Source organism: Lithobates pipiens, unplaced genomic scaffold (genome assembly GCF_037356315.1).
Source record: "Lithobates pipiens isolate NorthernLeopardFrog02 unplaced genomic scaffold, aLitPip1_a1.2 Scaffold_25, whole genome shotgun sequence".
NCBI lineage: Eukaryota > Metazoa > Chordata > Amphibia > Anura > Ranidae > Lithobates > Lithobates pipiens.
Genome location: NW_027507787.1, coordinates 184,109,141 through 184,132,104, shown reverse-complemented (window position 1 = coordinate 184,132,104; position 22,964 = coordinate 184,109,141). Strand labels below are relative to the sequence as shown.

Genomic DNA, 22,964 nt, shown 5'->3' with positions numbered 1-22,964 from the left:
AAACACTGCAGTTTTGGTTACTGAAGCCCCCCGATTCCCTTGTGAAGACTGAGGAGAAGAATAAATTCAATACCTTTGTCATCTCCCCATCCTTTGTAACCAGATGTCCTTCTTCATTCTTTATGGGGCCAATATGGTCTGTCCTCCTTTTTTACTGTTTACATACTTAAAGGATTTCTTGGGATTTTTTATTTTTTTTTGCTCTCCTCTGCTATGTGTCTTTCGTATTCTATTTTAGCCGTCCTTATTGCACCCTTACATGTCTTGTTGCTTCTTTATAATGTCTGAATGCTGCTGATGATCCCTCAACCCTGTATTTTTTGAAGGCCTTATCCTTTGCTTTTATATGCATTTTTACATTTGAGTTAAGCCATCCAGGACTTTTGTTCTCTCAATTAAATGTATTACCCAATGGGATGCATTGGCTAATGCCCTTATTTAATATGCTCTTAAAGCAAACTCATCTCTCGTCTGTGTTCTTTGTTCCTGAAGCCTCATACACACTATCAGATTTTCTGCTGATTTTTGTCTTCAGATTTACCAAAACCATGTAGTGCAAGGGCCTGCCTGATTGCATACAAATTGAAACTCTTAAGGTTTGACCTCATATTATATGGTTTTGGTAAATCAGACAAAAATCAGCAGAAAATGTGATAAAAAGTGTGTATGGGGCTTAAGATTTTATCCCAATTTATACCTTCTATCAAGATTTGTAGTTTAGGAGTTGGCTCTTTTGAAATTCAGTGTTTTTGTATTCCCCTTATGTTTTCTATTTGTGTGATTTATACTGAAGCCAATTGACCTGTGATCACTGTTACCTAAATTGCCCCGAATTTCCACATCCGTGATCAGGTCTGTATGGTTGGTAATCAGTAGATCCAGTTACACTTTATTTCTAGTTGGTTCATCTACCATCTGACCCATAAAATTGTCCTGCAAAACATTTAGGAACTGGCGAGCCTAATGCCCTGTACACACAGTCGGAAATTCCGATGGAAAGGGTCCGATCGGATTATATTGTCCTAAAATCCAATCGTGTGTGGGCTCTATCGGACTTTTTCCATCGGAAATCCCGACGGAAAAAGTTTGAGGGCTGGATGTAAAATTTTCCGACAACAATCTTTTTCTGATCGTTTGTAGAGAATTCCGACGGACAAAATGCCATGCATGCTCAGATTAAATTACGAGACCAAAGCTATTGGCTACTAGCCTCTACGTAGTCCTGTCATATGCAACAAATGTCACCACATTCCGAACGATCGGATTTTCTGACAATTTTGTGGGACCGTGTGTATGCAAGACAAGTTTGGCACAAAATCCGTTGGAAAAAATCGAATGGATTTTGTTGTCGGAATGTCCGACCGTGTGTACAAGGCTTTAGATGAATGAGCAGTTCCCTCCGCCCACTATGTCTGTATAATTAAAATCCCCCATTATGGTAACACTTCCCATCCTTGCTGCTAATCCAATTTGTGATAGGAGATTCCTCCCTCAAGTTAGGGGGCCTATAGCATACTCCCAGAATTATTTTCCCCTTAGCTTCATCCCTTTTGAGCTCTACCAATAAGGATTCCCCCTCCTCCCTAGCTTCTTTAGCAATGTCATCTCTCACATTCACTTGTACATTATTCTTGATATATAGGCATACTCCTCCCCATTTTTTACCCTCTCTATCCTTGCGATAAAGGGTATACCCTTGAATGGTTGCCACACAATCATGAGAGCTGTTGAACCAGGTCTCTGAAATCCCAACAAAATCCAAATCCTCCTTGTACAACAGCATCTCTAGTTCACCCATCTTGTCCACCAGGCTCCTGGCATTGGTGATCATGCAATGTAGTTTAGACCGGCTGCATATTACCCTCTTATTGGGTGTTCTGAGGTTGCAACTAGGACTTGCTACTATACTTGCATTGGGTTTATGTGCTTTGGTCAACCTATCACTAATGCCCCCAATACTACCCTCTGGAATATGTTCCACGCTGGACCCTCCCCCCCCCCCCGTCGCATAGTATAAAAACCCCTCTAACATTTTGGTCATCTTCATTTCCAGCTGATCTGCACCCTCCTCCTTTAGGTGCAGTTATTCCTTTCTATAGTACTGGTTATTGACTGAAAAGTCGGCCCAGTCCTCCAGGAACCCAAACGCCTCCTTACTACACCAGCTCTTCATCCACTTGTTCACTTCCCTAATCTCCCTCTGCCTTTCTGGTGTGACTTGATATACCGGTAGTATTCCTGAGAATACTACCTTGGCGGTCCTTTTCCTCAATTTAGCTCCCAAGTCCCTAAAATTGTTCTTTAGAACATGCCATCTGCCTCTGACTTTGTCATTGGTGTCACCGTGCACCATGACAGCCAGGTCTTCCCCAGCCCCTCCCAGTAATCTGTCCACAAGATCCATGATGTGCCAAACCCAAGCGCACGGTAGACAACATACAGTTCGTGCTTCAGGTCTGTTACAGATTGCCCTCTCTGTCTTTCTAAGAATTGAGTCTCTTACCACCAGAATCTGTCTTTACTTTCCCTTCACTTCCCCCCACTCTCACTGGAGTTCTTCCCCTGGCAGCTAGGAGAGATCCCTCAGCTCCAGCAGTGCTGGTTCCTGACTGGTTTCACCAATGTCACTCAATGGAGCGTAATTATTGAGATGCATCAGCCCTGGATTGGCCTCCCTGGCACTTCCCCCTCTACCCTTCCTGACTGTCACGCATAAACAATCCTAGCAGCCAATTAGCCACTAGACTGCTTTTATAAGCAGTGGGGGGGAACATCCCCCCACCCCTACTGCCATCTTTCATGGTTTTCTCAGGCACTCCTGTACCACTGGGGTACCAGAGAATGCAGCCGGTGGTTCCGCCAGCTGGCCATACAGCTGATCGAAGACCAGAATGGCTCCAATCATCTCTATGGCCTAAGAACCTGGAAGCTACGAGCATTTCATGATTTTGGTTTTGCCAGATATAAACAGTACCAGTGGGAAATTGGAAAAGCATCTTATCACACCGATCTTAGTGTGGTCAGATGCTTTAAGGGCTAAGGGGAGATCTAGAGTCTAATAGACCCCACGTTTTTTTCAAAAAAAGAGTACCTGTCACTACCTATTGCTATCATAGGGGATATTTACATTCCCTGTGATAACAATAAAAATGCTAAAAAAAAAAAAATTTAAAGGGACGGTGTGTAAAAAAATGAAAGCACCCCTGTCCCCACAACCCCCCCCCTCCCCCCCTCGGCAAAAAGGCGAACACAAGCATCGGTCTCGTTTTGCTTGTAAACAGCAATTGCACCATGCATGTGAGATATCACTGCAAATGTCAGTTCAGGGGCAGTAATTCTAGATTTAGATCTCCTCTGTGAATCTAAAGTGGTAACCTTGTAAAGGCTTTTGAAGATAAGATCATCTTTTATATGTTACTAAACATTTGAGCAATATAGTTTGTTTTTGTGCATTCAAATTAAAAAAAGTGTTTTTTTCCCCCCAAAAATTGCATTTTAAAAATCGCTACACAAGTACTTTTTGAAAAAAAATGCAACACCCACCATTTTAATCTGTATGGCCTCTGCTTTAAAAAAAATATAATGTTTGAGGGTTCACGTAATTTTCTAGCAAAATAATAGATTTTTTCATGTAAACAAAAAAAGTGTCAGAAAGGACTTGGTGGTTCAAGTGGTTAGAAGCATGGGTGATGTGTGGCCTAAGCTTCTAATGTTTTGCATAAAATGTCAGGACAGTTCAAACCCACCCCCAAATTACCCCTTTTTGTAAAGTAGACACCCCAAGCTATTTGCTGAGGCATGTTGAGTCCATGGAACATTTTATATTTTGCCACAAGCTACAGAAAATTAAAATTTTTAATTATTTACAATTTTTTTAAACAAAGTTGTCACTTTGATATATGATATATTGTTCAAATAATACATGGCTATATGTGAAATTACACCCCAAAATACATTCTGCTGCTTCTGCTGAGTGTGAGACTTTTTGGAAGCCTAGCTGCATACAGGACAGAAAATCAATCACTGCCTTCAGGCTAAGGGCATAAAATGGTGATTTTACTCCTCACTAACTATCACACTTTCGGGGGTCTTGAAATGTCAAGATAGCAAAAAGAACAACAAATTACCCTACTTTGAAAAGTAGATATCCCAAAATACATTCTGCTGCATTTCCTGAGTATGGGGATACCACATGTATGAGACTTTTAGGCAGTCTAGCCACACTCAGGAACCCGAAAACCAATCACCTTCAGGCTTTCTAAGGGCGTAAATTGTTGATTTTACTCCTCACTACCTATCACAGCAAAATACTAAACATGCTTCTCAGCAAATATCTTGGGGTGTCTACTTTCCAAAATGGGGTAATTTGGGGGGGGGGGGGTTGTGCCATCTTGGCATTTCATGGCTTCCGAAACTGTCATAGGTAGTGAGGAGTGAAATAAAGAATTTACACTCTAAGAGCCTGAAGGCAGTGATTGGTTTTCAAGGTCCTGTATCGAGCTAGACTGCCAAAAAAAGTCTCACACATGTGGTATCCCCGTACTCAGGAGAAGCAGTAGAATGTATTTTGGGGTGTCATTTCACATATACCAATGGCATGTGTGAGTAATATATCATTTAGGTGACAACTTTTTTGTCAATATTCAATGGGCTCAACATGACTCTCAGCAATTTCCTTGGGGTGTCTACTTTCCAAAAAGAGGTAATTTGGGGAGATTTTGTACTGCCCTGCCAGTTCAGTACCTCAAGAAATGAGATACGCAGTCAAACGAAAAGCTGCGTAAATATCAGAAACGGTACCGTAGTTTGTAAACACTATAACTTTTGCGCAAACCAATAAATATATGCTTATTTAATATTTTTTCCTGAGACATGTGGCTGAATGCTTTTTTGGCCTAAATGTATGACTAAAATGGAGTTTATTGGATTTTTCTTTTTTATATTGCAAAAATTTTATATCCCAGAGGTGATCAATTACCACCAAAAGAAAGCTTGATTGTGGGAAAAGAGGACACAAATTTAGTTTGTGTACAGCATTGCATGACGGCACAATTACTAGTTAAAGCATTGCAGTGCAAAATTGCAAAAAATGCTCTGGTCATGAAGGGGGTAAAACCTTCCGGGGGTGATCTGGTTAAAGAAATCGTGACCCAACCAGTCATCCTTGGTTAAGGACTTGAGGGTCACATTCCTGTTTGATGCTTGTGTGGTACTATCTAACATTATTTACAAAGAATAGAGTGCTAAGCTTACATCTGCCTTTTGACCTCCATGGAAACTTATCCCATCAGATATACAAGACTGGAACTCTGCAATGGTGTAATATTCCACTTCTACGGACGGTGGTTCAGGTGGTTTTGGCAACTGGAAACCCTGTTGAACACAGAATACCAAGAATTAGCCTTCAGGAAGCAGATACATTTTTCTTATTGCAGGCTTTACCACTATATTTTCACCAGGTGATCCTGCCAACAACACTGTTTCTGTCTTGTGACAATGCTCACTCACTGTACTATATCAATGGACAAGCAGCATTGTCCCAAATGAAAATTTTGAGACTCACAAAAATACTTCCTCATCTCCATAACATGAGGGGAGGGTATTTAAATATTGTTTCCACTAAAGTTTTTAGGACTAATATTAATAATGGACTTCTGCTCCAATAAGTTGAAGGCTCCTGTTTCAGCTATTGATTTACAACACATAAAACTATTTAGGCTCCTTTTACACTTGTTTGACTTGAAAGTTAAAAGATTTTGATGCGACTTAAAGCAATACCTGTGTAATCTTGAGGTCTCTGGACCTCAAGTCCCATCAAAGTCACACCAATAGTGCAGGGACTTTGAAGACACACAGATATGAAATGGTACTCATTGGAAATCACAGGGTATGACTTGCCCTGCGACTTTGCATTCCCAAGTCGCAGCATAAGTTGCATAAGTGTGAAAGAGCCCTTAAGGTTATTTAAGATTTGTGTGAAGGTAAACAAAATTCTATACATTCCCCCATAAAACTAGCTGACATATTGCACTGGAAAGCATGGATACATTAGGAATCTAATCACTTTAATTCAATATCTGGCAGATATCTTATTAGCAGGATAGGGTAACTGAATATTATATTGTTCAGAATCTACCTCATGTTAGTCATGTAAACTTGACCTATCAAATGTAGCAATATAATAAAGCACAAAAAAAATCTAGAAAATCTAGAAATTAGAAGTCATTTTATTGCTATAAAAACCCCCATTACTATGGTGGTTTATTTACTAAAACTGGAAAGTGCAAAATCCGGTGAAACTCTGCATAGAAACCAATCAGCTTCCAGGTTTTATTGCCAAAGCTTAATTGAACAAGCTGAAGTTAAAAGCTGACTGGCTTACCATGCACAGCTGCATCAGATTCTGAGTGCACCAGTTTTAGTAATGTGTTTTTTACTGGAATACCATCTTAATTTCACCAAATTTTTTCCAGACTTACAAAGCAATGAACAACTTTTTGTGTTTTCATAAGCTTCCAGTTTACAGTCCATTTCAGCTATATCACTTACTTTAAAGTGGTTTTACACCCTACCCTGTACAACCACGTTTACCTACAGGTAAGCCTATATTAAGACTTAGGTACTGTAGGTGCTGGAAATATCACCTAAACCTGCACGGTTTAGGAGATATTTAAAATAAAGTCACGTGCCAATGTCTAAGGCGCATGCGCACTTTAGAAAAGGCAGATCGTGCTATTTCTAAAGGGGTCATGCCGTGACTCGTGGCTCTCGCGCACATTCACGGGAGTGACATCACGCGGCTCTGGCCAGTCACAGAGCCGGAGTTTGTGGCCCCGGAAGGAAGAGGGGTGAAGCTGGACGCTCCCTGCTAGTGGGGACAGCGGTGACATCGCAGGCTTTGGTTTCAAGTAAGTGACACATAATGGGCTACTATACGATGCATAGTAGCCCATTATGCTTTACCTTTGCAGGGAAATAAAAAGGAAGTAAAACCCATCAGTTTACTTCCTCTTTAAGCACTGTAATGAGCCTTTGGATTATTTAAACGACACATTCAAATTTCAATCCCATTTACCATGTTACTAAGGAATGTGTAATCTGTAATGAGCCTTTGGATTATTTAAATGACACATTCAAATTTCAATCCCATTTACCATGTTACTAAGGAAAATTATCTTAAAGCGGGAGTAAACCCGCTGACGTTTTTTCTTGACCTGCAAGGGAAAAGCAGGGGCCTCATTCTTAGCTTAGAATGAGGCCCCGACATCTGGCCCGATCCACGCCGGGGGAGCTGACATGTTCCCTCGATGTGTCTTCCGGGTATCGCGGCTCCAGCTCTGTGTGTGGCCAGAGCCGCAATTTCGTCACTCCTGCGCAGGCGCGTGGGAGATTTCTTTCCGGTGGGGTCCAGCGTCTGCCGGGCTTTCAGCCGAGAATCCCCTGTGCGCATGCCCCGCTGCAGTCTAAGACTATACAACCGCTTTAATCTGGACTAAACAAAAAGAAGGATAACCAACCAAGCTGGATTCTCTCCGAGGTGGTGGCTTCATTCTCAGGTTTGGAGAACCTGTAAAAGACAAACACAATTAAATGCATTTTAATTATTTGGTTTTGAAATAATGTGCAATATTAGACTAACAGAAGTCATGCAGAGAAATCATCAGATCGATCAAGCATAGCCACATCATGAGGTTGATTTACTAAAACTGGAGAGTGCAAAATCTGGTGCAGCTCTGCATAGAAATCAATCAACTTCCAGGTTTTTTATCAAAGCTTAGTTGAACTAGCTGCAATTAGAAGCTGATTGGCTAGATTTAGCATTCTCCAGTCTTTGTAAATCAACCCTGATGTGTATAGCGCACATTAAACTTCTCATGGCAGCATAAATATGCTTGGATACTGATCCAACAGGGCATTAAAATGGTTCTATGATAACAGCCTCAGACAGCACATGCAGTCACTCTATGCCCAGTTGCATTGCACTTTTGGTTATCTGGAACAATGAAAACACATGTACAGCTATGTTTGTAAAAGATTTGATGGGTATTTGAATACTGTTGCTGTAAATAAATATCAATTGGACCTAAAGTGTATTTACACCTTTGCAGCCATATTGGGATAAAACCTATATGTTATGTATGCCCAGTCACATCTGCATTAACTTAAAAAAAAACTGCACTGTATATCAATGCAGGTATAGTCCACTCCCTGAAGTATTTCTAAATAAGCACACTGCAATTTATTCTTAAAAGTGTGAAAGTGGGTGGAAGGGACTTTTTAGGCACCATTTACTGTACTGAACACCACAAAACTAAAATCAAAAAATCTTTGTTATTATTATAAATTTAAAAACATGCAATAGAAAAAGTATATATTTGCATGCCACATAGTGTTCAACAGTATACATAGTGGGAAGACAATTGCTGTAATGCTTATAAACACGTTACTGTCATACATGAAAAAACATTGTGCCCACTGACATCACAAATATAATGCCCACACTCCCCAAATGCGTTTTGAGACTCGCTCTTCCTCAAAAGTAAACTCAATGGACCTTCATGTTCAAAATGGATGATAATGAGAAACATGTATGAAATATAACAAATTATATATGTAATTATATGTATTATATAGATCTCTTTTACGTCAGCTATCTCCTTCTCTGGTGGACAATCTAATAGCATGACCATCAGTTGCCAGTCTCACCCACTTTTGTTCTTGCAAATTGGTTCTGCATACCTAAAGCTCCCAGGTGCTATGGCTGGTAACTGCCAATAAAATGTGCCTGATTTGTGCTAGGGAGCTTGGGAGTCATTTATCCGTGGCATATACAGTATCTCACAAAAGTGAGTACACCCCTCACATTTTTGTAAATATTTTGTTATAGCTTTTCATGTGACAACACTGAAGAAATTGCACGTTGATAAAATGTAAAGTAGTGAGTATACAGCTTGTAGAACAGTATACATTTGCTGTCTCCTTAAAATAACTCAGCCATTAATGTCTAAACCGCTGACACCAAAAGAGAGTACACCCCTAAGTGAAAATGTCCAAACTGGGCCCAAAGTGTCAATATTTTGTGTGGCCACCATTATTTTCCAGCACTGCTTTGACCCTCTTGGGCATGGAGTTCACCAGAGCTTCACAGAGCTGGTGGATGTTAGAGACCTTGCGTTCCTCCACCTTCTGTTTGAGGATGCCCCACAGGTGCTCAATAGGGTTTAGGCCTGGAGACATGCTTGGCCAGTCCATCACCTTTACCCTCAGCTTCTTTAGCAAGTCAGTGGTCACCTTGGAGGCGTGTTTGGGGTTGTTATGTTGGAATACTGCTCTCTGGCCCAGTCTGTGAAGGGAGGGAATCATACTCTGCTTCAGTATGTCACAGAATATGTTGGCATTCATGGTTCCCTCAATAAACGGTAGCTCCCCAGTGCCGGCAGCACTCATGCAGCCCCAGACCATGACATGCCCACCATCATACTTGGCATGTAGGCCATGTAGGCTTGTAGACTGTAGGCAAGACACACTTGTCTTTTTACTCCTCACCTGGTTGCTGCCACACATGCTTGACACCATCTGAACCAAAATAAATGTATCTTGGTCTCATCAGACCACAGGACATGGTTCCACTAATCCACGTCCTTAGTCTTCTTGTCTTCATCAAACTTTTTGCAGGCTTTCTTGTGCATGATCTTTAGAAGAGCCTTCCTTCTGGGATGACAGCCATGCAGACCAATTTGATGCAATGTGTGGCGTATGATCTGAGCACTGACAGGGTGACCCCTTCAACCTCTGCAGCAATGCTGGCAGCACGCATGTCTATTTTCCAAAGATAACCCTTGGATATGACGCAGAGCACATGCACTCAACTTCTTTGGTCGACCATGGTGAGGCCTGTTGTGAGTGGAACCTGTCCTGTTAAACTGCTGTATGGTCTTGGCCACTGTGCTGCAGCTCAGTTTCAGGGCCTTGGCAAACTTCTTATAGCCTAGGCCATCTTTATGTAGAGTAACAATTCTTTCTTTCAGATCCTCAGAGCGTTCTTTGCCATGAGATGCCATATTGAAATTCCAGTGACAGGTGTGAGATCGATAACTCCAAATTGAACACACCCACCGGCAAGTTTGTGGCCGGTTGCAGCCCACCTTGTGTGTCTTGTTATAATATAAATTGTATAAAACAAAATAAAAATAATTTTCCAAAAAATGTAACACACCCCTGAGACCCTGTAACACTAACGAGTCACATGGCACCGGGGAGGGAAAATGGCTAATTGGCCCCAATTTGGACATTTTCACTTAGGGGTGTACTCACTTTTGTTGCCAGCGGTTTAGATATTAATGGCTGTGTGTTGAGTTATTTTGAGGGGACAGCAAATGTACACTGTTATACAAGCTTTATACTCACTACTTTACATTGTATCAAAGTGTAATTTCTTCAGTCTTGTCACATGAACAGATATAATAAAATATTTACAAAAATGTGAGGGGTGTACTCACTTTTGTGAGATACTGTATATGCCACGGATAAACGACTCCCAAGCTCCCATGATTTGCAAGCTGCCGGATAGTATCACAACACTAACAACTGCTTTTCTAAAAAATAGGAGACACATAGTCTGCAACAATAGAAATGAAGAATGTTTACAGCTTGTTAGTAACATGTTAATATTTGAATGTTCATTGTCTGGCTAATGGTTAACCATAAGTATTGATGCTATCATGACAGCCAGGTAAGTAGCATTTGCAGAATCAAAAGCAATGCATGAATTCCAGTATTTAACCACTTTGCGGCCGTGCTATAGCCAAAAGACGGCTGCAGCGCGGACGCTAACTGCCGGGAGGATGTCCCTGGACATCCTCCCTTTAAGTTCTGTGCTGCCCGTGTCCCCCGGACACAGCCAGTCACAGATCACTGTAAACGGCCAATCACAGCGGCCATTTACAGTGTGATCGACGTGCCCAATGAGAGATGATCTCATATGTAAAAATATGAGATCATCTCTCATCACCGGCTTTAACTCCTCACACAGACAGCGTATGAGGAAGGAGAGATGAATCGCTGCAGAGATGCAGCAGTCAGTGTAAAAAAATAAAATAAAATAAAAATACAGTGCCCATCTGTCCCCACTGCCACCTGTCCCCACTGCCATCTGCCCTCAGTGCCACCTGTCATCAGTGCCATCTGTCCCTAGTGCCACCTGTCCTCAGTGCCATCTGTCCCCAGTGCCACGTATAAGTGCCATCTGTCATCAGTGCCACCTGTCATCAGTGCCACATCAGTGCCATGTGTCATCAATGCCACATAGTGCCATCTGTCATCAGTGCCATATCAGTGTCACGTGTCATCAATGCCACATATTAGTGCCATCAGTCATCAGTGCCACGTATCAGTGCCATCTGTCTTCAGTGCCACCTGTCAGTGTCACGTGCCTTCTGTTATCATTGTCACGTGTCATCAATGCCAGGTATCAGTGCCATCTGTCATCAGTGTCACATAGTTACATAGTCAGGTTGAAAAAAGACACAAGTCCATCCAGTTCAACCACAAAAAAAAAAAAAAATATATATATATATAATAATATCATACCAGCCCATATACCCAATTCTATACTCACAGTTGATCCAGAGGAAGGCAAAAAACCCCAGCAGAGCATGATCCAGTTTGCTAAAGCATGGGAAAAAATTCCTTCATGATCCCCCGAGAGGCAATCGGATTTTCCCCGGATCAACTTTCCCTATAAATGTCAGTACCCAGTTATATTATGTACACTTAGGAAATAATCCAGGCCTTTCTTAAAGCAATCCACTGACCTGGCCATAACCACCTCTGCAGGGAGTCTATTCCACATTTTCACAGCTCTTACTGTGAAGAAACCTTTCCATATTTGGAGATGAAATCTCTTTTCCTTTAGACGTAAAGAGTGCCCCCTTGTCCTCTTTGTTGACTGTAAAGTGAATAACTGGACACCAAGTTCACTATTTGGACCTCTTATATATTTGTACATGTTGATCATATCCCCCCTTAATCTCCTCTTATCAAGAGTGAATAAATACAGTTCCTCTAATCTTTCCTCATAGCTGAGTTCCTCCATGCCTCTTATCAGTTTGGTTGCCCTTCTCTGCACTTTCTCCAGTTCCCCGATATCCTTTTTGAGAACTGGTGCCCAAAACTGAACTGCATATTCCAGATGAGGTCTTACTAATGATTTGAACAGGGGCAAAATGATATCTCTCTCTCTGGAGTACATACCTCTCTTAATACAGGAAAGGACTTTGCTCGCTTTGGAAATCGCAGCTTGGCATTGCATGCTATTATTGAGCTTATGATCTACCAAAACCCCCAGATCCTTCTCCACTATGGATTCGGCCAGTTGTACTCACCCTAGCATGTATGATGCATGCATATTCTTAGCCCCCAAGTGCATAACTTTACATTTCTCAACATTAAACCTCATCTGCCACATAGTCGCCCAATTAGACAGAGCATTGTTTGTAAATTGGAGACATCCTGTAAGGACGTTATTCCACTGCATAGCTTGGTGTCATCTGCAAAGACGGAAATGTTACTTTTGATCCCAGACCCAATATCATTTATAAAGATATTAAAAAGTAAGGGTCCCAGCACTGAACCTTGGGGTACACCACTGATAACTTTAGACCATTCAGAGTAAGAATCATTAACCACTACTCTCTGAATTCTGTCTTTTAGCCAGTTTTCTATCCATTTACAAACTGATATTTCCAAACCTGTAGACTTTACCTTACACATGAGCCGTGTGTGCGGAACTGTATCGAACGCTTTTGCAAAGTCCAAGTATATCACGTCCACCGTCACCCCTCTGTCCAAGGTTTTACTTACCACCTCATAAAAAGAAATCTGGTTTGTCTGACAACTTCACTTTCATGAATCCATGCTGTCTGTTTCTTAAAATATTTTTTTCCTGCAAGAACTCATCTATGTGGTCTTTTATTAATCCCCCCAGTATCTTCCCAACTATAGAAGTTAAACTAACGGGTCTATAGTTACTTGGTAAAGACTTTGTTCCCTTTTTAAATACAGGCACCACATTGGCCCTGCGCCAATCCAGTGGTACTATTCCTGTCATTAATGAGTCCCTAAAAATTAGATACAATGGCTTTGAAAATTACAGAGCTCAATTCTTTTAGGATCCATGGGTGGATGCCATCAGGTCCAGGTGCTTTATCCACCTTTATTCTGTCCAAATATTTCTGGACCATATCACTTTTGAGCCATTGTGGATTTGGGGCTGCGTCACTACCACTCCCATTATGGACATGAGCTCCCCCATGCTCCTTTGTATACACAGAGCTGAAGAAAGTATTTAATAAGTTAGCCTTCTCTTTGTCCCCAGTCACCCACTCCAGATTATTTTGCAAAGGGCCTACATGCCCAGACTTAACCTTTTTACTATTAATATATTTGAAGAATTTTTGGGGGTTTGTCCTACTATCTTTTGCAATCTGTCTTTAATTTTGAATTTTTGCATCCTTGATTTCCCTTTTACATATTCTGTTATATTCCTTGTAACATTTAAATGACACTAGCCTTCCTTCATTTTTATATTTTTTTAAAGCTCTTTTTTTATAGTTTATAGCTTTTTTAACTTTGGCCGTGAGCCACATCGGTTTTATTTTTAGCCTTTTAAACGTATTGCCCATGGGAATATACTTTGCCGTGAGATCACAGTCTTTTTGAAGAATTCCCATTTCTGTTCTGTGCCCATTGATGCCAATATTCTCTCCCAGTCTAAGTCCTGGAGAGCAGCCCTCATCCTTGGAAAATTTGCTCTCTTGAAATTAAGTGTTTTTATCTTTCCCGTATGTGATTTTTGCTTACAGCTAACATCAAATTAAATCATGTTATGGTCACTGCTACCCAGATGTTCCTTTATCTGAACATTAGTAATACGTTCTGCATGGTTTGAGATTACCAGGTCCAACAGAGCATCATTCCTAGTTGGGGCCTCAATAAACTGGACCATAAAATTGTCCTGTAATAGGTTTATATATTTTTGCCCTTTAACTGTCCCAGCAGTGTCACGTGTCATCAGTGCCACGTGTCATCAGTGCCACATATTAGTGCCATCTGTCAGTGTAATCAGTGCCACGTATCAGTGCCATCTGTCATCAGTGCCACGTCGGTGTCACGTGTCATTGTCCTGGTGCTCCAGGGCCTTCAAAAGTGTAATAGGTAGTCAAATAGTTAGATATGTCATTTATGCTCCTAGAACACATGATGGTGTTCCCTGCATGTTGGGCCTCTCTTTGTGGTCAGGCTGTGGAAAAGTCCCACACATGTAGTAATCGTAATACTCAGGAGGAGTAGCAGAATTTATTTTGGGCATTATTTGTGGTATACACATGCCAAGTGAGAGAAATAAACTACTACAATTACAATTTTGTGGAAAAAATTTAAATAAAATAAAACATCTTAATTTTGCAAAGAATTGTGGGAAAAAATGACAACATCAAAAAGCTCACCATTCCTCTTACTAAATACCTTGGAATGTCTACTTCATTTGGGGGGTATTTGTACTTTCCTGGCTTGTTCGGGTCACAAGAAATGAGATAGGCCACCAGTACATCAGATGTGATCAATTTTGTATGATTCGCACCACAGCTTGTAGACTCTCTAACTTTCACAAAGACGAAATAATATCCACCAAATTGGGTTATTATTTACCAAAGATATGTAGCAGTATAAATTGTGGCCAAATTTTATGAAGAAAAATTAATAATTTGCAAAATTTTAATCACAGAAACAAAGAAAAATTTGTTTGTTTTTTTCAAAATTTTCGTTATTTTTTTTCATTTATCATTCATAGCGCAAAAAATAAAAAACCCAGGGGTGATCAAATACCACCAAAAGAAAGCTATATTTGTGGGAAAAAAATGACAAAAAAATAATTTGGGTACAGTGTTGCATGACTGAGTAATTGTCATTCAAAGTGTGAGAGCACTGAAAGCTGAAAATTGGTCTGGGCAGGAGGGGTGTTTAAGTGCCCAGTAGGCAAGTGGTTGAGCTATATCCTTTGAGAATAACATAAGGTATTAAACATGTCAGCCACGGAAGATTTTACCCCCTTCCTGACCAGAGCACTTCTTACAATCTGGCACTGTGTCACTTTAACTGACAACTGTGCGGTCATGCAATGCTGTACCCAAACAAAATGTACGTCCTTTTTTCCCTACAAATAGAGCTTTCTTTTGGTGGTATTTGATTCCCTCTGCGGTTTATGTTTTTTGCCCTATAAACAAACAAAGAGTGACAATTTAAATATGTATATATATATATATATATATATATATATATATATATATATATATATATATATATATATATATATTACTTTTTGCTATAATAAATATCCCCAAAAATTACATACAACATACAACAGCTTACCTGTAAAATCATTTTCTTGGAGTACATCAGGGGACACAGAGCACCATAGTAATCACTATGTGGGTATATAAGCACCTTCAGGTGATGGACACTGGTATACCCAATACAGGAAGTTCACTCCCTATATAACCCCTCCTCCTACCAGGAGCACCTCAGTTTTTGTAGCAAAACAATATACTTAAACCCCAGAAAGAGGAGAGGGACCCCTGTGTCCTGTGATTTACTCCAAGACAAGGATTTTACAGGTAAGCTGTTCGTATTCCTATTTTCTTTATCGTACATCACGGGACACAGAGCACCATAGTAATCACTATGTGGGACATCCCATAGCAATGCTATATGAGGGGAGGGAGACACAACCCATAGGGCACCCCCAGACTTGAGGACCTATACTGCTGCCTGCAGCAGATTGCGCCCAAAGGCGATATCCTCACGCCTTCTTACATCCACCTGATAAAACTTGGTGAATGTATGTACTGAAGACCAAGTTGCGGCTTTACAGATCTGAGCCATGGAGGCCTGGTGATGCACTGCACAAGAAGCAGTAAAAGCCCTGGTAGAGTGCGCTTTGACTTGAAAAGGTGGAATCTTACCCCTTAAATCATAAGCCTGAATTATAACTTGCCGAATCCACTTAGCGACAGTGAATTTTGACACTGCCTGTCCTTTCTTAGGACCTTCTGGCAGTATAAATAACACATCGGTCTTTAAATATACTTTGACCGCTCTCACCACATCAAGACAATGTAGTGACTTCTCTTCCCTGGTTTTGGAAAAAACGATGGCAGGACAATATCTTTGTTCAGGTGAAAACCTGAGACCACTTTTGGCAGAAAACCTGGACAAGGGCGCAACACCACTCTGTCCTCGTGAATAATAAGGCTAGTCTGTTGTTACCACCTTCCAGATAACTGGTCTGAAGGATTTTCCTTTCTGCAGTTTCTGGGTTAGCAACCACCAACTGAGGCTTTGGGACAACCTTAGGAACAGCCGCATTGGCAAGTCTAAAGCTTGAATCGTTTTGTTTCAAGCAGACAGGATACTGTTTTGCGACAGCCTCGAATGGAACTGGGCATAGGCAACCGCTTCGAATGAAGCCACCATCTTTCCTAACAGCTCTTAGTAGTTCAGCCAAATCCCGGGCTTGCTGTACAGGAACCTCTTTAAGGGCCTGTCTAAACTGATCCTTTAGGGATTGACAGATGCCTATTGCAACGACTACAGGCTGAGTAACCGCACCTGCCAAGGAAAGAGGATTTTAGCAGGAATTCCAACCTTTTACCTGTTGGATCCTTAAGCATTTGTGCATTGTCTACAGGACAAGTTAGACTTTTATTCACACTGGAAATACGCAGCGTCAACTGCTGGTACATTCCATCTTTTGGTGAATTTCTCCTCCATGGGATAGAGAAATGAGAATCTCTTTAGAGGGAGAAAATGCTTATCCGGATGATCCCATTCAGCAAAAATAAGCTGTTCTAATAATGCATGGACAGGAAACGCATGCAAAGGCTGTGAAGGTTTTAAGGAACCCAAAGAAGAAATGGAACTTTCAGCTGACTTCGTTAGGGGTAGCTTGAAATTGGAACAAACCATCTCCGTAAGTGATTACTCCTCTGCAGAGGAAACAACTATGGATCAACCCTTTTCAGCCTCGCAATCTGAAAAATTGCTGGTGCAATCAGTTTGTCTTTCCTCCTGATCGCCTGGTGGTAACACCTCGTCCTCTACCCACTGTCCCCTTGGTAAAGGGTCTAAGGTGAGGAAGGGGGATCTAACACGCTTCCTATCCTTTTGGATGGAGGATGCGATTAAAGCCGTTAATCTTCCTTCTAGGCCCAGCAGGGCGGAGAAAATGCATCTTCAGTCACGTATACAGGGCCTGAGATGTGAGAAGCAGCTGCACCACCATATGGTTCCAATGACTCACCCTGGCTTGCCACATCTTGTATTTCAGCAGAGGATGACAGTGTGGAGGCGTGACTGGAGTTCCCAGTGCCTGGGGGTGGAATTTTTGATACCTTTTTTGTGGTGTCTTTTTTGGGAGCCATAGTGCTAAGCACAAAACCAGAGGCACTAAGTAAATGCACTATTTGCTGAGCAATAGTCTAGCAATACAATGTCGCTATAAAGTTCAGCTTGGTGCTGAGTAAAATGTATTTCCTGTACTGGAAATGCCTGTATGCTTTGCCTTACATGCCCCCTAGTGCTCCTGTGTATCAGACATCCATCTCTCCAGCTCCTGGCTTGAGAAGTGTCTGTTTTTAATGTCTCAGTTGCGAGGCTCTGCTCGGCCTCCCCAGCGCTCCTCGTGGATGCTACGTACTGCACACAGCCCCGCACCCAAGCTATGCCCCCTCCGCTCATTAACCCACCCCCGTCTTGTTTAAAATTAACAACAGTCCACACGTGCTGACGGCATTCGAGCCTGCCAGTGCAGACCCATGAGAGGGGAGAAACAGGGAAGACGGTAATAAAGTATATTCACACACACAGAATCCCACCACAGTACATATACTGTATGTCATGGTGCCTACTGGGGCTAAGGGGGACGCTGCATGTCTGGTGATTTATGGGCTTCTGTGGGGACATAAAAACCAACATGGGGAAGCTACCGCCGCACCCCCCGAGGGGAAGGGGGTGGAGTACAAACTACTGTTGTACCTCCCAGCCCCTTAGATCATCCAGGGGGGAAAGGAACATGCTGTTGAAAAACTTTTTCAAGATTAGGAATCCCCCTGGCTGCTGAGACTACACACATGCTGTTTTAGCTGGACACTGAGCTGACTGAGAAGCAACGTACCAAGGTATGTGCATTTACTCCCTCTATTGGAGACTTTAAGGCATGACAACATTTTACTCATGGAAGAAAAAAAAACATAGGTAGACTTTTTACAGTTCCTAGGCTTCTTCCCTTACTTTCCTCGCCACAGGATCCTACTGTGAAAGACAGATCCAAACTTCACCCATCACGGCGCACTGTGTTAGAAAACCTTCAAGGACCGGGTCCCTTTTTATTGGGGGTCCACTCCCTTGGACCTGTATTAACACCCCGCTAGAAAAATCTTTAGGTAATGCAAGCATAACCAAAAAGCCCTGGGTCCCGGGGTCCAGCCCTGCAAGGAGAAGTGTTAAAGGCAAAACCTTGTGCTTCGTATATGAGGCCCGGGTACCAAAAACCTGACCTCAGTGGCACTTTGGATAGATCCAGTCTATGGAGGCTGTTTAAATCCAGCAAGGATCCCTCCAGCGGAGCTCTCCAGAGCACATCTTCACTCGTGACCAACACCTTAGACATCAGCGAAAAAAAGGAGGCACTCCTGGTAGGAGGAGGGGTTATAAAGGGAGTGAACTTGCTGTATTGGGTATACCAGTGTCCATCATATGAAGGTGCTTATATACCCATATAGTGATTACTATGGTGCTCTGGGTCCCCTGATATACTCCAAGAAAATGATTTTACAGGTAAGCTGTTATATGTTGTATGTAAAAAAAATATTTCTTCATCAGTTTAGGCCAAAATATATTCTTCTACATATTTTTGGTTAATAATAAAAAAAAATTGCAATAAGCGTATATTAATGGGGTTTACGCAAAATGGTGGTGATCTGTGATATTTAGTGGTACTGCAACATTCCGACGGACAGATCGGACACTTTTGACACATTTTGGGGACCATTAACATTTATACAGTGATCAATGCAATAAATATGCACTGATTACTGTGTAAATGTCACTGGTAGGGAAGGGGTTAACACTAGGGGCGATCAAGGGGTTAAATATGTGTTCCCTAGATGTGTTCTAACTGTGAGGGGAAAGGACTGACTGGGCGGAGGAGACATATCGTTGTTCCTACTTAGTAGGAACAATGATATGTCTCCTTTCCCCTGACAGAACAGGGATTTGTGTATTTATACACACAAATCCCTGTGCTGGCTCTCGTGCATGCGATCATGCAGCTCTTAAAGGGGACCCCGTACCTGTACAGGGTTTTGCACAGAGGTGCCATAGTAAAAGTACGTGAGTTGGTCAGGAAAAGGTGCAAGCATTCAAAATACATGCAATTTCTTTGTAAGTATATACCTATTTTTTTTGGCTTACTTATTTCAGATCGTTGGGGAGCAATTCTTGCCACAGCTGGAGAACCCGGCGTGGTCTTGATGCTGACTTTCTCAGATGTCATCATAGAGTTTCCATTGGAGTCATTGCAGAGGATTGGCAGACTGATCTCTTTCTTGTTAATGTGATGCTCTTCTACCTCATTGCCCCCCTGGCCATCTTTTTCAGTGGGTTTCTTGTTAAGAAGGTTGCTGATTTCCATTATGTTTCCAATAATCTCCACAGGACCTGCCAGATTTTTCTTTCGGCACTGAAGGTCATCCTTAGCCTTTCTCAGATAGGATGCAGGAGCCCATCCTTCTTTACCCTGGTATCTGGAGTACAGAAAATACAGTTTCATCTATCAAGAGAATAATTCAGCACCATATTTGAACACTGTTTTAAACATATGGGACTCTCCTAGTATGCATTTCAGTTTTTAAAGGAGATAAAACCACAAAATATATTGAGCATGAAGTGAAGAAATTACACTTTTGCATCCTTAGGCATGTTCCTTTGAAAGGCTGAAACACTTCCGGGATCAACCATATTTACCTCCAAACTCAATACATGTGGGAAATATCCCTATGTGACCAAAACCCTTGTGGAGCTACAGTCTGTTATTTCAGATTTCTAAGCTGCAGTTTGGAAGAAATGGAATGTAAAATAACTGCACATTACTAAATACATTGGTCCCAATAAATGCCTACAGGTTAGACAAAAACAAACAAACAGAGGTTATCAACATGGACGATAGTGTATTTGCTGAAATGTTCTAAGGCCAGAAGTGTTGCTATGAGTAAATACTTTATTTCATTAACAGTCTGGAGCTATTCATGTCTTTGCATTAGGGATCTATATATATTTTTTTTATGTATCAAAGGAATAGATAGAAATTAAAAGAGCCCGTAGTTCTGTAAGCCCAGCTCTAAACATCTTCTCTCTTGCTTGGGAATTAGTCCAGAGGAATGCAGTGAGAAAGAACAGGAATTTAAGATCAACACATGTGAAGGACTAATGGAGGTAGAGAGAGGGGGATTATTACGGTGCCTAACAATTTAAACTGACAAAAGGGGAGAATATTTTTTATATAGAAATTTTATCAACGATTATGGGGTAAGAAAAAAAGAAATAATAATTTGCCATATATTAAAAGAAAAAAATATTTTGTTTATTTAATGCAATTCATAAAATGGTAATCAAAATGACACACAGACCACATTGATTAGTTTATACATTAAAAGTTCATGTCTAATCATTCTACTTGGTCAAAGTTATATTGGCTGGTTCGAGAATATCCCAACATGTTTCGCCTTTGCAAAGGCTTCTTCAGGGGAGCCAGTATTCAACACCAAGAGGTTTCGACAAGATTAACTATAAACATAACAGAAAAAAATAACAAAACTGTAAAAATGCTAAAATATATTAAAAGGAGTTTAATGTCTTTGGATACATACCCATATACAATTAAAGTGCTTTAGTGGATTTGTTCGTAAAGCAAGGCATCGCTGCTGATTGCTTTACGAACAAATCCACTAAAGCCCTTTAATTAAGGGTATGTATCCAAAGACATTAAACTCCTTTTAATATATTTTTGCCTTTTTAGCCCCATGTTGGGCTTTACAGGACCCTTAATATTTAAGGGCCAGTGGGTAATTGTCCACTTTATCTGTCCCCTGCAGTCACTTGTTGGAGATATCTACGATCGGTCTGCTCTTATTTCAGGAAAATTCCCCCAATTGGTTGTTGTGGTGGGGTGTAGGCCAGGGGTAGGTATCTTTTTATGAATTCATTATTTTCTTCTCTAAAATTGGTGTTTTATCTATGTGGGGGTCCCGGCTGCATCATACTTCCAGCTCCATTTTTACAGTTTTGTTATTTTTTTCTGTTATGTTTATAGTTAATCTTGTCAAAACCTCTTGGTGTTGAATACTGGCTCCCCTGAAGAAGCCTTTGCAAAGGCGAAACATGTTGGGATATTCTCGAACCAGCCAATATAACTTCGATGATTAGACATGAACTTTTAATGTATAAACTAATCAATGTGGTCTGTGTGCCATTTTGATTACCATGTTATGAATTGCATTAAATAAACAAAATATTTTTTTCTTTTAATATATGGCAAATTATTTCTTTTTTTCTTACCCCATAATCGTTGATAAAATTTCTATATAAAAAATATTCACCCCCTTTTGTCAGCTTAAATTGTTAGGCACCGTAATAATCCCCCTCTCTCTACCTCCATTTTTCCAATTTACTTACATTGGGATGAGGTGCCTCAGAGTATTTGATTTCCCCGCCTGACCTTCCTCCTTCTTTTTGCTCTTACATGTGAAGGACTGTCAGCATGGTATATGTATATGTATAAGGTAGAAATTATTAAACATTTAAGGTAGATAACTGCATTATACTAAAATGAGGTTGCTATAATAAATATAGTTTCAGATTATGCATTTTTTAACCGCTTGCTGGCCGCCCGTGGACTGACGGCGGAACACTGGCACTCCTGCACAAATCGCCGTAGCTGTACGGTGGGGCGCTTTGAGTATAGGTGCGCGTGTGACATAGGACCCAATGTGCGTGGCCGTCGATGGCTGCCGGCTACCCGCGATTGCTCCAGAGAAGGATAGAACTGAGATCTGTCAATGTAAACAGATTGCTCTCCTCACCCCTGACAGAATGGAGATCTATCTGTTGTTCCTAATACTTGACGCAGAGACACTGCGAAACGCGTAGAGCCTGGGGATTCATTCGCAGTGCAGGTTCCGGCAATAGGTGAACCGAGGAGAGAGAGAGAGGTTGCCTGTGGAACAACATTGATTGGCTCAGATCCCATTGGATATGAGTCTATGCGCTGCACTCACCCGCCCGGCCGGAAGCTGTGGCGCGCTCGACCGCGCCACAGAGCAAGTTTTTTTTGGCCCAATGAAGCGCCTTGTCTGCAATCTTTTGATTGCATTGACGTGGCGCTTCCCATATTGCACTGCTCTGGGACGCAGTGCACATAAGGACATTTAAAAAAAAATTTATTTAAAGGGACATGTTTAAATACATATTTTTTCTTTTTAACATTTTTTTTTCTTTTTACTGCCTGGGGGGGGGGGGGCGGCGCCCAGGCGCCCCCTATGGGCGGGCCGCCTGGGGAGAATACACAACAGAAAATGTCAGTGCAAAAATGCTGAAATTTAGCAGCTCCACATACCATGCTAAATGCATCTGTATACATATTATTATGCAGGATTTATATAGCTCTGACAGTTTGTGCAGCGCTTTACAACATTAGAGCAGACAGTACAATTACAATACAATACAGGGGGGAATCAGAGAGTCCTGCTCATTAGAGCTTACAATCTAGGAGGGAGGGTCAAGTTATACAAAATGGTAATAGCTGTGGGGGATCAGCTAATGGAGAAAACAGTGCAGTTGTTAGATGGAGGGGT

The 22,964-nt window shown here is 41.3% G+C and overlaps 1 protein-coding gene across 7 annotated transcripts in view; it reads right to left on the bottom strand.

The window, feature by feature from the left end:
• SH3PXD2A (SH3 and PX domains 2A) overlaps positions 1 to 22,964 on the bottom strand; it is a 472,602-nt gene that overhangs the window by 11,191 nt on the left and 438,447 nt on the right. For all 7 annotated transcript variants that reach the window (XM_077455261.1, XM_077455259.1, XM_077455260.1 and 4 more), the window contains 3 exons: positions 19,528 to 19,859; positions 7,518 to 7,567; positions 5,254 to 5,373 (listed from right to left, as the gene is read on the bottom strand). In XM_077455261.1, the coding sequence (XP_077311387.1) occupies positions 5,254 to 5,373; positions 7,518 to 7,567; positions 19,528 to 19,859 (502 nt within the window). The remainder of the gene's footprint in view (positions 1 to 5,253; positions 5,374 to 7,517; positions 7,568 to 19,527; positions 19,860 to 22,964) is intronic.